This window comes from Jaculus jaculus, chromosome 14, assembly GCF_020740685.1.
Source record: "Jaculus jaculus isolate mJacJac1 chromosome 14, mJacJac1.mat.Y.cur, whole genome shotgun sequence".
NCBI lineage: Eukaryota > Metazoa > Chordata > Mammalia > Rodentia > Dipodidae > Jaculus > Jaculus jaculus.
In genome coordinates this window covers 54,957,881-54,969,978 of record NC_059115.1, presented here as the reverse complement: position 1 = coordinate 54,969,978, position 12,098 = coordinate 54,957,881, and the positions used below count along the sequence as shown (strand labels likewise).

Below are 12,098 nucleotides of genomic sequence, written 5' to 3'. Positions count from 1 at the left end.
TGATGATTAAGATTGTGCATCTACTGAGTGGGGTGGCATAAGCCTTTAATCACTGTGAGTTCAAGGCCAGCCTGGGACTATACAGTGAATTTCAGGACAGTCTGGGCTTTAGCAAGACCCTACCTTAAAAAAAAAAAAAAAGAGCTGGGCATGGTGGCGCACGCCTTTAATCCCAGCACTCAGGAGGCAGAGGCAGGAGGATTGCCGTGAATTCGAGGCCATCCTGAGACTCCATAGTGAATTCCAGGTCAGCCTGGGCTAGAGTGAGACCCTTTCTCGAAAAACCAAAAAAAAAAAAAGGACTGTGCATCTTTTCATGTGTTGCTGACCATCCTAATGTCCTGTGAAATGCTTGTCTTTGTCCATTATTTCAAACTGCTGTTTTCATTAATAATGTTTAGTTCTTTATAAATTCTGGACACAGGTCCTTAGTCACACATATATATTACAAAAATTTTAGTATGTATTTCTCAAGAATGATACTCTCCTATGTAACCAGTATTATTCTTCTCCAACACTTCCATTCTCAAATACACACACATCTATTTTCTAAGCATAGGATTCTTCTTAGCCTATCCCATGACCAGCTATCAGCTGACTCCTTTCACGTCAACTATAGAAACTGTAAGGTGGGGAAACACACACTTTTAATCCCAGCACTCAGGAGGCAGAGGTAGGAGGACCGCCATGAGTTCAAGGCCACCCTGAGACTACATAGTGAATTCCAGGTCAGCCTGGGCTAGAGCGAGACCCTACCTTGTACAATAAAAAAAATAAAAAATTATTTAAAAAAACATGCTACTTATCCTATCTTCTCATTAGCAATGTGTTTTTTTTTTTTTTTTTTTTACCTCTACACCTGCAGAGGCATCAAACACAGCGACTGCACCATCCAACACTCTTAAACAGCGTTCAACCTCCATGGTAAAGTCCACATGACCTAAGAAAAGGATGAGAAGCTCTTAAAACCTGTTAGAAACAAAATAGAAGTAGCAATGCTACTTCTGAGTACATACCCCAAAGAAGATATATTCCTGAAAGAAGGATCTAAAAGAGCTACTGCACAGCAGCCTGACTCGTAACAGGAAATGGAGAAAGAGGCCCAGTGTCTCTCAGGAGATGATCACAATGTGGTACACATAGTCACCTCCACTCCAACACCCACAGGTTCTACCTCTGGAAACTCAATTATGATTGAAAATATCCAGAAAAAAAGTTACACTGGTCCTGAACATGTATAGACTTTCCCCTTGTTACTATTCTCTAAACAACACAGCATAACAACTATTTATATAGCAGTTACAAAATATTAGCTATTGTAAGCATATGAAAGGATACATATAAGCTAAATGCAAATATTTTTCCATTTTACATAAGTGATTTGAACATCTCCAGATTTTGGTATTTGAAGACAGTCCTGGATACAATCCCTCATGGATACAGACAGACAAGAGCACATCCATACAAGACTATTGTACAACATTACAAGCATGTCCTAGCACATGCTACAACATGGATAAACCTTGAGAACTTTATGCTAATTGAAATAAGCCAATCACAAAAAGATAAAACACTATATGATTCACTTTATAGTATGTATCTCAACCCATCATCTTCTCAGATGTAGAAAGCAGAATGATTCATCAAAGGTGAGAGGGGACAAAGGAGAGCAGTTTAAGCTCTAGAAAATGAAAAGATTCCAGAGATATACTTCACAGCAATGTAAAATACTAATAATTATTAAACTGTACACTTAAAAATGGTTAAGATGGTAAATTTTTTATATGTTTTTGACTACAATAAAAAAATCCACACAAACAACCCAAATGATACAGGGTCTGCATGGGTGAGGCAGCGTCTTACCTGGGGTGTCAATCAGATTGACTCGGTAGCCATTCCAATCAAATGTGACAGCAGCTGACTGAATAGTAATGCCTCTTTCCCGCTCCTGGGCCATGAAATCTGTCACTGTGTCTCCATCATCTACATCTAATTGGAAAGAAGTCATAGTTTAGTTTTAATAGCAAATGTATTTTTTAAAAAATGTTTTTTATTTGAGAGAGAGAGAATGGGTAGACTGGGGTCTTCAGCCACTGCAAACTCCAGACATATATGCCACTTTGTGCATATGGCTTATGTGGGTTCTGGGGAATCAAAACTAGGTCCTTTGGCTTTGTAGGCAAGTGCCTTAACTGCTAAGCCATCCCTCTAGCCCAGAAAATGTATTTTATTGGTTCTTAAAAGCTTCCTAACATAGCTTAATTTGATCTAAAATCTTTCCCACAATAGTTGGTCTCATACTTAGAGCCCTTAATGATTCCCTAAGAAAATCTTCATCAAAGAAAAAGCTTTTTCAGGAAGATTAGTAATTTTGCCGAGAAAATTTCATGTTCTTTAATTTTACTAAGCCATGTACTCTTGTCTTTTTTTTTCCTAGTTTAACTGTTATGATTGTCTCTGTTCTGATCCCTTGGTAGCATCCCATCATAGTAATGTAATGATAGGACACAGATTAAACTCATAACTTTATCTCTTACTTCACCATGATCTCCAGCAAGTTATTTAACCTAGTGTGGACAATAAAGCTAATAAGATTCTTGTTGGCCAGGTGTGCCTTTAATCCCAGCACTCATGTGAGTTCAAGCCCAGCCTGACACTACAGAGTAAATTCCAGGTCAGCCTGAGCTACAGAGAGATTGCCTCAAAAACCAAAAAAAAATAAAAATAAAAATAAAGAACCCGGTCTAGCAGAGTAGTGATAATTAGTAGCTACATGGAATGAGGAAGAGAAAAAAATTCTTCCAAAGTTAAATTATCCCTTTACAAAGCCTTGTGTTACTAACTTTTCCAAAGAGAAGTAGGAAAAAAATTTTCTGTATAAATCTTAGAATAAACTTTATCCTATAAGGGCAAATTACTGTGCAACTAACTACTTGAATTTTGCCTTTTATTGTGATTAAATCTGTAGGCAGTAAATACAAGGAAAAACTATTCTTACCACTCCAATTCAGAATATATGCTATCACCCCTTACACTACCACTTATATCAGTATAAAATCCCTTAAATAACTATCCCTATGCATTTGTAAGTATGCATACACATATTAATGTAAGCACCAAAAGCAGGGGAAGTAGAAAAAGGGATGTTATTTGTCAGGAACTTCAAATAACTGTGCTGACATCTATAATTTGTACTGGCTCTAGCAGCTATTCACAATGTAACTACAAAGAAAACATCTAGGTGTAGTGTGCACACCTGCAATATCCACATTAAGGAGGATTGTGAGTTTGAGGCCAGTCTGAACTACCTAGTAAGACTTTGTCTCAAAGAAGTCACCACCAGCTGGGCTTGGTGGCGCACACCTTTAATCCCAGCACTCCGGAGGCAGAGGTAGGAGGACGGGAGAGAGTTTGAGGCCACCCTGAGAATCAGCCTGAGCTACAGTGAGACCTTACCTCAACCCTCCCCCCCAAAAAAAGAAGCCACTACCTAAAAACCATAAAATAACTGTAAGTCCTAAGTGAGAAGTGAAGCAGTAAGTTTTTAAAACACATAAGAGGGCTGGAGAAATGGCTTAGCAGTTAAGCGCTTGCCTGTGAAGCCTAAGGACCCCAGTTAGAGGCTCGATTCCCCAGGACCCATGTTAGCCAGATGCACAAGGGGGCATACACATTTGGAGTTCATTTGCAGTGGCTGAAGGCCTTGGTGCACCCATTCTCTCTGACTCTGCCTCTTTGTCTGTCACTCTCAAATAAATAAATAAAAATAAACAACAACAACAACAACAAAAAACCCACATAAGAATCTTACAATTATAGGGCTGGAGAGATGGTTTAGCGGTTTAGGTGCTTGCCTGCAAAGCCTAAGGACTCATGTTCGACTCTCCAGGTCCCATGTAAGCCAGATGTACAGTGATGCAAGTGTGTAAGGCTGCATGTGCACACACATCTGGAGTTCAATTATAGTGGCTGAGACCCTGGCATACCAATTCTCTTTTGCATGCATTAAAAAAGCCAGTCTGTTGGGCTTGCCTCAAAAAAATAATAAAAAGAATTTTACAATTATAAAGATACTTATTTCATGCTATCTCTTTGTGATTATTCATACAATTAACAAAATCAACCCTGGGTCAGCAAGCTGTAACCACAATTTGGTTAGAAATCTAAACTTGGCTTTTGTAAGTTTCAATAGTAGAGTATTTCTGTTTGCTTTGAATTTTCAGGTTAGCAACGTACAATCAATAAAGTCCATGCAAATATTTTGAAAGCAAAAGCTCTAAAATCCAAAATACTTCTGATATCTCAAACATGTTGGATAAGGGATACTTAACCTATATTGAACTACATATACATTATTTTTTTTTTTTTTTTAAATTTTTTGGTTTTTCAAGGTAGGGTCTCACTCTGGCTCAGGCTGACCTGGAATTCACTATGTAGTCTCAGGGTGGCCTCAAACTCTTGGCGATCCTCCTACCTCTGCCTCCTGAGTGCTGGGATTAAAGGTGTGCGCCACCATGCCCGGCTTACATATACATTTTTGTTAAAATTTTATTAACTGTACCCATAAGATTGTTAAAAATTTTATCATAATTTAAGAAAATAATGAGTTGGAAATCAGATCCTCATTTCAGGAATACAAACTGAGGAAGTGAGGAAAAGATCATCAGACCTGTGAAACAATGGCAAGAGCCTCACAACATCCCCCATTTTGCTGTGTGTCACACACCTATTATCAAAGAATACTTCCATGAAAAGCTCAGGTGCTATGCATTAGGAACACATCATCATGAAGATTGTGATCCTGGTGGTCTTTTCCTCTGCAAGTTTTTTTTTCTTTTTTGTTTTGACTTAGAACACACTATGTAGATTCAGGGTGGCCTCGAATTCATGGAGATCCTCCTATCTCTGCCTTCTGAGTGCTGGGATTAAAGGCATGAGTTACCATGCCTGGCTCCTCTTCAAGTTTTAAGTCCCATACATTTCCAAGTATCTAGAGAAATAGTTCTAAATAGGGTACACAACATAATAATCTAGACCTCCTGAATCCACTGTGGGGCTAGGACATCATCATTTAAAAACAAAACAGGGCTGGAAAGATGGCTTAGCGGTTAAGGAGCTTGCCTATGAAGCCTAAGGACCCAGGTTCAATTCTCCAGGTCCTACATAAGCCAGATGCACAAGGTGGCACATGCATCTGGAGTTTGTTTGCAGTGGCTGGAGTCCCTGGTGTGCCCATTCTCACCCCTCCCCCCCCGTCTCTAATAAATAAATAATTTAAAAATTGCTTTAGGGCTGGAGAGATGGCTTAGCGGTTAAGCGCTTGCTTATGAAGCCTAAGGACCCCGGTTCGAGGTTTAGTTCCCCAGGTCCCACGTTAGCCAGATGCACAAGGGGGCACACGGGTCTGGAGTTCGTTTGCAGTGGCTGGAAGCCCTGGCACGCCCATTCTCTCTCTCTCCCTCTATCTGTCTTTCTCCCTGTGTCTGTCACTCTCAAATAAATAAATAAAAAATGAACAAAAAAATATATTTAAAAAAATTGCTTTAAAAACAAAACAAAAATACAGACAAAAAAAAAAAAAAACAAACTACCTGGGGATCCACATATGCATGCTTAGGCAAGAACCACAGTTTTCACAATCAAAATTAAACAATAAATTTGAGATTAAGGCAAATAGTATTAAGAGATAAAGACCCAAAAAAATTTACATAAGAATCTGGCCTCTGGTTAACTTTCTAGTTCTTTTCTAGGAATCAGATAGTAGAAGTCAACTACACAACACAGAAAAATTAAGTTTTGATTGTTAAACTAAATCAGAATTGGGAAGAATTAAAACACAACCTGGGCTGCCCTGTGTAGTGTATGGTATGTTCCCTACATGGAATCTGGAAACTGGCTCTTGTAGAAAGAATTACCTAACACAGATTCCTAGAAATCTAGTATCTATAGCACTTGTCCTACAGCCTTCTGAGTAGCCGGGTGTCAAACAAGGCTCATGACAGCCACGCGGGTCTGCACGCACAGTGTAACCTTAGAAGACCCCTGGGTACTGCAACTACTTTAACTTTATGTTGTGGTTTAGACATCAGTGACTCTATGTCATACTCAAGGGTCTCCAGGTTGACTTCATTTTGTTGTTGTTGCTGTTCATTTGTTTGTTTTTGGTTTTTCTAGGTAGGGCCTTACTCTAGCTCATGCTGACCTGGAATTCTCGGGATGGCTTCAAACTCACGGTGATCCTCCTACCTGTGTCTCCTGATTGCTGGAATTAAAGGCGTGCACCACCACGCCTGGCTTAGGTTGACTTCTTTTTTTTCAACGTAGGATTTCACTCTAGCCCAGGCTAACCTGGAATTCACCATGTAGTCTCGGGCTGGTCTTGAACTCATGGTGATCCTACCTCTGCTGGGATCAAAGGCGTGGACAACCATGCCTGGCTAGGATGAAGTCTTAACCAAATACTTAACCAAAGTATTTCCCAGTGATGCTTTTGCTAATGGGGTTGGGTAAAGGAGGGATCCATTCTAACCTCCTAGTGATCGTGTGTATCCAGAATAGTACAAGATTCTTTCTGTGGTCGTAGTTTTGCCAGCATCAATATGAGCCATAATTCCAATATTACGGATCCTGTTTGAAAACGAGACGTGCATTATGAAGTGTACTAAAATTAGAAAATCAAAGTATCTATGTTGTGTAAATTTCAAAGCTTATTAATATTCCCACATTTATATAATTGTATAAAAACTGAAAAGTGAAAACCATATTTAGAATATATCCTAACATATGACATAATAGCTAAGTAAAAGAGTTAACTATAATCTAAATAATATTTTATATTCATTTTTCTAAAAAGTATGCTGTTACATTAAAAACTCTTAATTCTGGGCATGGTGGTGTACATACTTTTAATCCCAGCACTTGGGAGGCAGAGGTAGGAGATAATTGTGAGTTTGAGGCCAGTCTGGGACTACAGAGTGAGTTCTAAGTCAGCCTGGGCTCGAATGAGACCCTATCTCAAAAAAACCTAAAAAGTAAATAATAATATCAATAAAATAAATAAAACTTTTAAAATTAAATTGAGAAAGAAAATTACTTTTTTTTTTTTTTTTTGGAGATAGGGTGTCACTCTAGTCCAAGCTGACCTAGAATCCACTATGTAGTTTTGGGCTGGTCTTGAACTCACAGTAATCTTCCTACCTCAGCTTCATAAGTACTGTAATTAAAGGTGTATACCACCATACCCAGTTAAAATTACTTTTTTTGTTGTTGTTGTTGTTTTTTGAGGTAGGGTCTCACTCTGGTCCAGGCTGACCTGGAATTAACTCTGTAGTCTCAGGGTGGCCTTGAACTCATGGCAATCCTCCTACCTCTGCCTCCCGAGTGTTGGGATTAAAGGTGTGCACCACCACGCCTGGCTTAAAATTACTTTTAAAATACTAACACCTATTTATAATTATCTAGGGTAGAAAGCCACAGAAATTACATAGGTCACCAGCAATACCCATCAGAGAAAACTTTTCTCCACAGTTGATAGAAAAAAAAAAAAGTATAGGGTGGGGAAGATGGCTCATAGGTTAAAGACACTTGCTTGCAAAATCTGTCAGCTCTGGATTGATTCCTCAGTCCCCACATAAAGCAAAGTGGCACATGTGTCCAGAGTTTGTTTGCAGAGTCAAGAGGTCCTGGCATGTCCACTCTTATTCGCATTCTCTCTCTCTGTCTTTTCTTCCTCCTCGTCCTCTTCTTCTTCTTCTCCTCCTCTCTATCTTTCTTCTTCTCTCTCTCTCTCTTTCTTCTCCCCCTCCTCCTCCTTCTTCTTCTTCCTCTCTCTCCCTCTCTCTCTCTCACACACATACACACACACACACAAAGATTTAAAAATATATATATTGAGGGTGGAGAGATGGCTTAGCAGTTAAACGCTTGCCTGTGAAGCCTAAGGATCCTGGTTTGAGGCTCGATTCCCCAGAACCCACGTAAACCAGATGCACGATGGGGGTACACACAGCTGGAGTTTGTTTGCAGTTGCTGAAGGCCCTAGTGCACCCATTCTGTCTGTTGCTCTCAAATAAATAAAAATAAACAAAAAAATTTTAAGTATATAATGACAGTACTTACTTAGCTATAGGAGGATTAATGATGGAATGAAGGGATTTGATATCATTTCCTATTAAGCCTAATGGAAAAAGATTGAAATTAAACCGCTAAACTTATGAAATTTTCCTTTAGCAAATAAAAACATTTAAAATGATATAGATACTATAATTCCAAATAAAGTACAATTTAAGCTAAATAAAACTCACTTATCCAAATTATACTTTCCTACAATCTATAAAGAAAAAGTTATGGTTAATGAGACAACAAGGTCAACATGTATAAATATCAATTTCTAAATCATATTTTTAGAAAAATACAGATTTGCTATGGTTCCTGTTACTAATTACATCTGTACTACATACAGAATTATAGATTTACAACTAATGATCTAATGTTAACATTAAGGTACCAGTAGATCCCAAATCAAAGAAAATATATTTATTTTTTTTTTACTTTTAAAATTTATTTAAATTTACTTGAGAGAAAGAGAGAGAGGGGAAGAGAGACACAGAGAATGGGACAGAGAGAGAAAGAGAGAATGGGCATACCAGGACCTTCAGCCACTGCACACAAAATACAGACTCATGTGCCACCTTGTGCATCTATCTGACTTATGTGGGTCCTGGGGATCAAACCTGGGTCTTGGGCTTCACAGGCAAATATTTTAACTGCTAAGCCATCTTTCCAACACAAGAAAAAAAAGATTATATGCATATTCCTGAAAACTTGTGTTTCCCAAGTCTTGCAGATTTCAGGACGACCCCTACCAGCTGGTAATGAATTGCTGCACAATTTAGAACCCACCCCTCAGCAGCGCCAGGACACAACAGCTTTATAGATGGTCCAGGAGGGAGGTACCACTGAACAGGAGCTCCAAGAATCTAACCAGCCCTCTTACCTGCCTTCCTTATTTTGAGGCCTAGTGCCACGATGCAGCCCAGGCTGAATTCAACTCTCAAGCTTCCTGCCTTAGTCTCCTCCATAGTGAGAGATTACAGTGTGTCACCACATGCAACCATGCAATTATTGTTTTACATGAAAAATGTCCATGATGAAAGTTAGCTCAGTCCATGAAGTGCTTGCCTCACAAGCACGTGGACCTCAATTTGATCCCCAGTGCCCATGTAAAATGCCAGGACGTTGACATGTACCTATGGTTCCAGACCAAGGAGACAGGAAGATGGATCTCTGGAGCTTGCTGACCAGCCAGTCTAGTCAAATTGGTGAACTCTAGGCCAATGAGAGACCCTGTCTCAAAAGAGGAAGATGGTGTGTGTAACAAAAGATGACACAAAGATGTCTTCTGGGCTGGAGACACGGCTTAGTGGTTAAGTGCTTGCTTGTGAAGCCTAAGGACCCCAGTTTGAGGCTCGATTCCCCAGGACCCATGTTAGCCAGATGCACAAAGGGGCACACACATCTGGAGTTTGTCTTCAGTGGCTGGAGGCCCTAGCATACCCATTCTCTTTCTCTATGCCTCTTTCTCTATGTGTCGCTCTCAAATAAATAAATAAAAATATACAAAAAAATTAAAGAAAAAAAAGATGTCTTCTAGTCCCCACACGCAAGTATCACCAACCGTCCCTTTGCTTAGTTTATCAGACATCCAGACAAGGAGCACAACCCCACCGGTGCCTGCCCATTCCCTCCTAGCACCTACTAGAATGCTGTCAGCCTTAAGCTCAAGGAAATAGTCACAATTAGAAAATGATATTTAAAGCTGGGCGTGGTGTTGTTGGGGCCTGGCTTATGGGTATTAAAGCTAGTTTCCCCTTGCCAGTGTTTGGCACACCCTCCTGTTGCTGTGTCCCACCTTATGTTGGCCAGGGGGTGATGTCCACCCTCTGCTCATGCCATCGATTTCCCCTGCCATTGTGGAGCTTCCCCTCAAGCCTGTAAGCCAAAATAAATCTCTTTTTCCCAGAAGCTACTCTTGGTTGGGTGATTTCTAACAGCAATGCGAACCGGACTGCAACAACACCTTTAATCCCGGCACTCGGGAGGCGAGAGGTAGGAGGATCACCATGAGTTCAAGGCCACCCTGAGACTACATAGTGAAATCCAGGTCAGCCTGAGCTAGAGTGAAACCCTACCTTGAAAAGCCAAAAACAAAACAAAACAAACAAAAAAAAAAATGATATTTGAGGGCTGGAGGGATGGCTAAGCAGTTAAAGCATTTGCCTGCAAAGCCAAAGGACACAGGTTCAAGTCCCCCAGGAACCATATAAGCCAGATGCCCATGGTGGCACAAGCATTTGGAGTTTGCAGCGGCTGGAGGTCCTGACATGACTATTCTTTCTCTCTCCCTTCCTCTCTCAAATAAATTTTTAAAAATTATATTAAAAAATGATGTTTGACATCTACAAAATATCCAATAAAGAATGAGGAAGCCACAAAAAATGATGCTTGGACATCTATAAAGGAAAATTTTTATAAACAAAAGAAAGCAAAAGAGAATGAGAGAGGAGAAAACAACAGTTTAGCTAAACTGTACCTGGTAGGGAACTGTAATTTCTTGCAAGAGGCACATGTATCTTTGATCTTTTTAAACTGGCTCTTATTTTACAGCAGCATATAATCTAGAAGGGAGAAAAAGTAAAAACACTAATTTTAGTTTAGCATTACAGACATTCATCATAGTAGTTCTAACATTGAATCTATACCTTTGTATTGCCTTACTGTAGCCCTAATTTATTAACTGCAGTTTTTTAAACAGCAACAACCCAGCTGGGTACAGTGGCGCATGCCTTTAATTCCAGCACCCGGGAGGCAGAGGTAGGAGGATCGCCATGAGTTCAAGGCCACTCTGAGACTACATAGTGAATTCCAGGTCAGCCTGAGCTAGAGTGAGACCCTACTTCGACAAAACCAAAAAAAAAAAAAAAAAAAAAAGTAACCACCCAAATTTTACTATAAAAAAGAATAAGAGGCTATAAAGATGGCTTAGTAGTTAAAGTGCTTGCCTGTGAATCCTCAGGACTCAGACTCGATTCCCTAGTACTCACATAAAGTCAGATGCACAAGATGACGCATGCATCTGGAGTGTATTTGCAGTGGCTAGAGTCCTGGGCATGCCCATTTTCTCTCTCAAATAAATAAGCAAGTAAATAACATCTTAAAAAAGAGAATAAGGATGAAATTAATACTAACTGGCTAATTTGGGCTGCTCCTAAAACAGTGGTTCTCTTAACCTACATCATTAGCATGCAGCTGGGGCTTCCACTCTATAAAAAAAAGAACAAAATTTAAGCATTCCAGGTGATTCTGATAGGTCCAGTTTGAAAAGCAAGACCCTAACAGTTGGATAACAGTCAGAAAAGTTAAACAAGTTATCAAACCCTGGATACACCTTGGCCCTCCTCTCTAGCTACTAGAGGCTTGAGGGTAGAAGTCATGAACCTGAAAACTATGAACTGTTTTCAGATTTATGACAGTGATTACACATGGCAGCTACTTGGAAAGGTTCTTAAAAACTCAACTGGGTAGGGCAGAGCTGGAGAAATGGCTCAGTGGTTAAGGCACTTGCTTGCAAAGCCTAAAGTCATAGGTTTGACTCCTCAGTACCCATGAAAAGCCAGATGTAGAGTGGTGCATACATCTGGAATTCATCTGCAGTGGCAGGAGCCCCTGTCATGCTCCTTCTCTCTTTCAATCTCTCTCTCTCTCTCTGCTTGCAAATAGGTAAATAAAAAATATTAAACAAAAAAAGCATGAGTGAAAGCTGGAGGTGGTGGCACACACCTTTAATCCCAGCCCTTGGGAGGCAGAGATAAGAGGACTGCCATGAGTTTGAAGTCACCCTGAGATTACACAGTGAATTCCAGGTCAGCCTAGACTAGAGTCAGACCCCACCTTGAAAAACAAAACAAAAACAATGGATAAGGGTCTTCATGAGCAAGCTCACAGACCAGAGGGGCCTGAGACTGCCCGAGTTTGATTCCTAGCACCTAAAACACAGCATGGGCATGGACTATGCACACCCATATCTCCATTCCCATTGG

At 39.9% G+C, this 12,098-nt stretch overlaps 1 protein-coding gene across 2 annotated transcripts in view; it reads right to left on the bottom strand.

The window, feature by feature from the left end:
* Positions 1–12,098, bottom strand: part of Gfm2 (GTP dependent ribosome recycling factor mitochondrial 2) — a 61,662-nt gene that overhangs the window by 41,997 nt on the left and 7,567 nt on the right. For both annotated transcript variants that reach the window (XM_045133615.1, XM_045133616.1), the window contains exons 3-7: positions 10,592–10,676; positions 8,119–8,176; positions 6,530–6,627; positions 1,864–1,989; positions 852–940 (exon numbers count right to left, since the gene is read on the bottom strand). In XM_045133615.1, the coding sequence (XP_044989550.1) occupies positions 852–940; positions 1,864–1,989; positions 6,530–6,627; positions 8,119–8,176; positions 10,592–10,676 (456 nt within the window). The remainder of the gene's footprint in view (positions 1–851; positions 941–1,863; positions 1,990–6,529; positions 6,628–8,118; positions 8,177–10,591; positions 10,677–12,098) is intronic.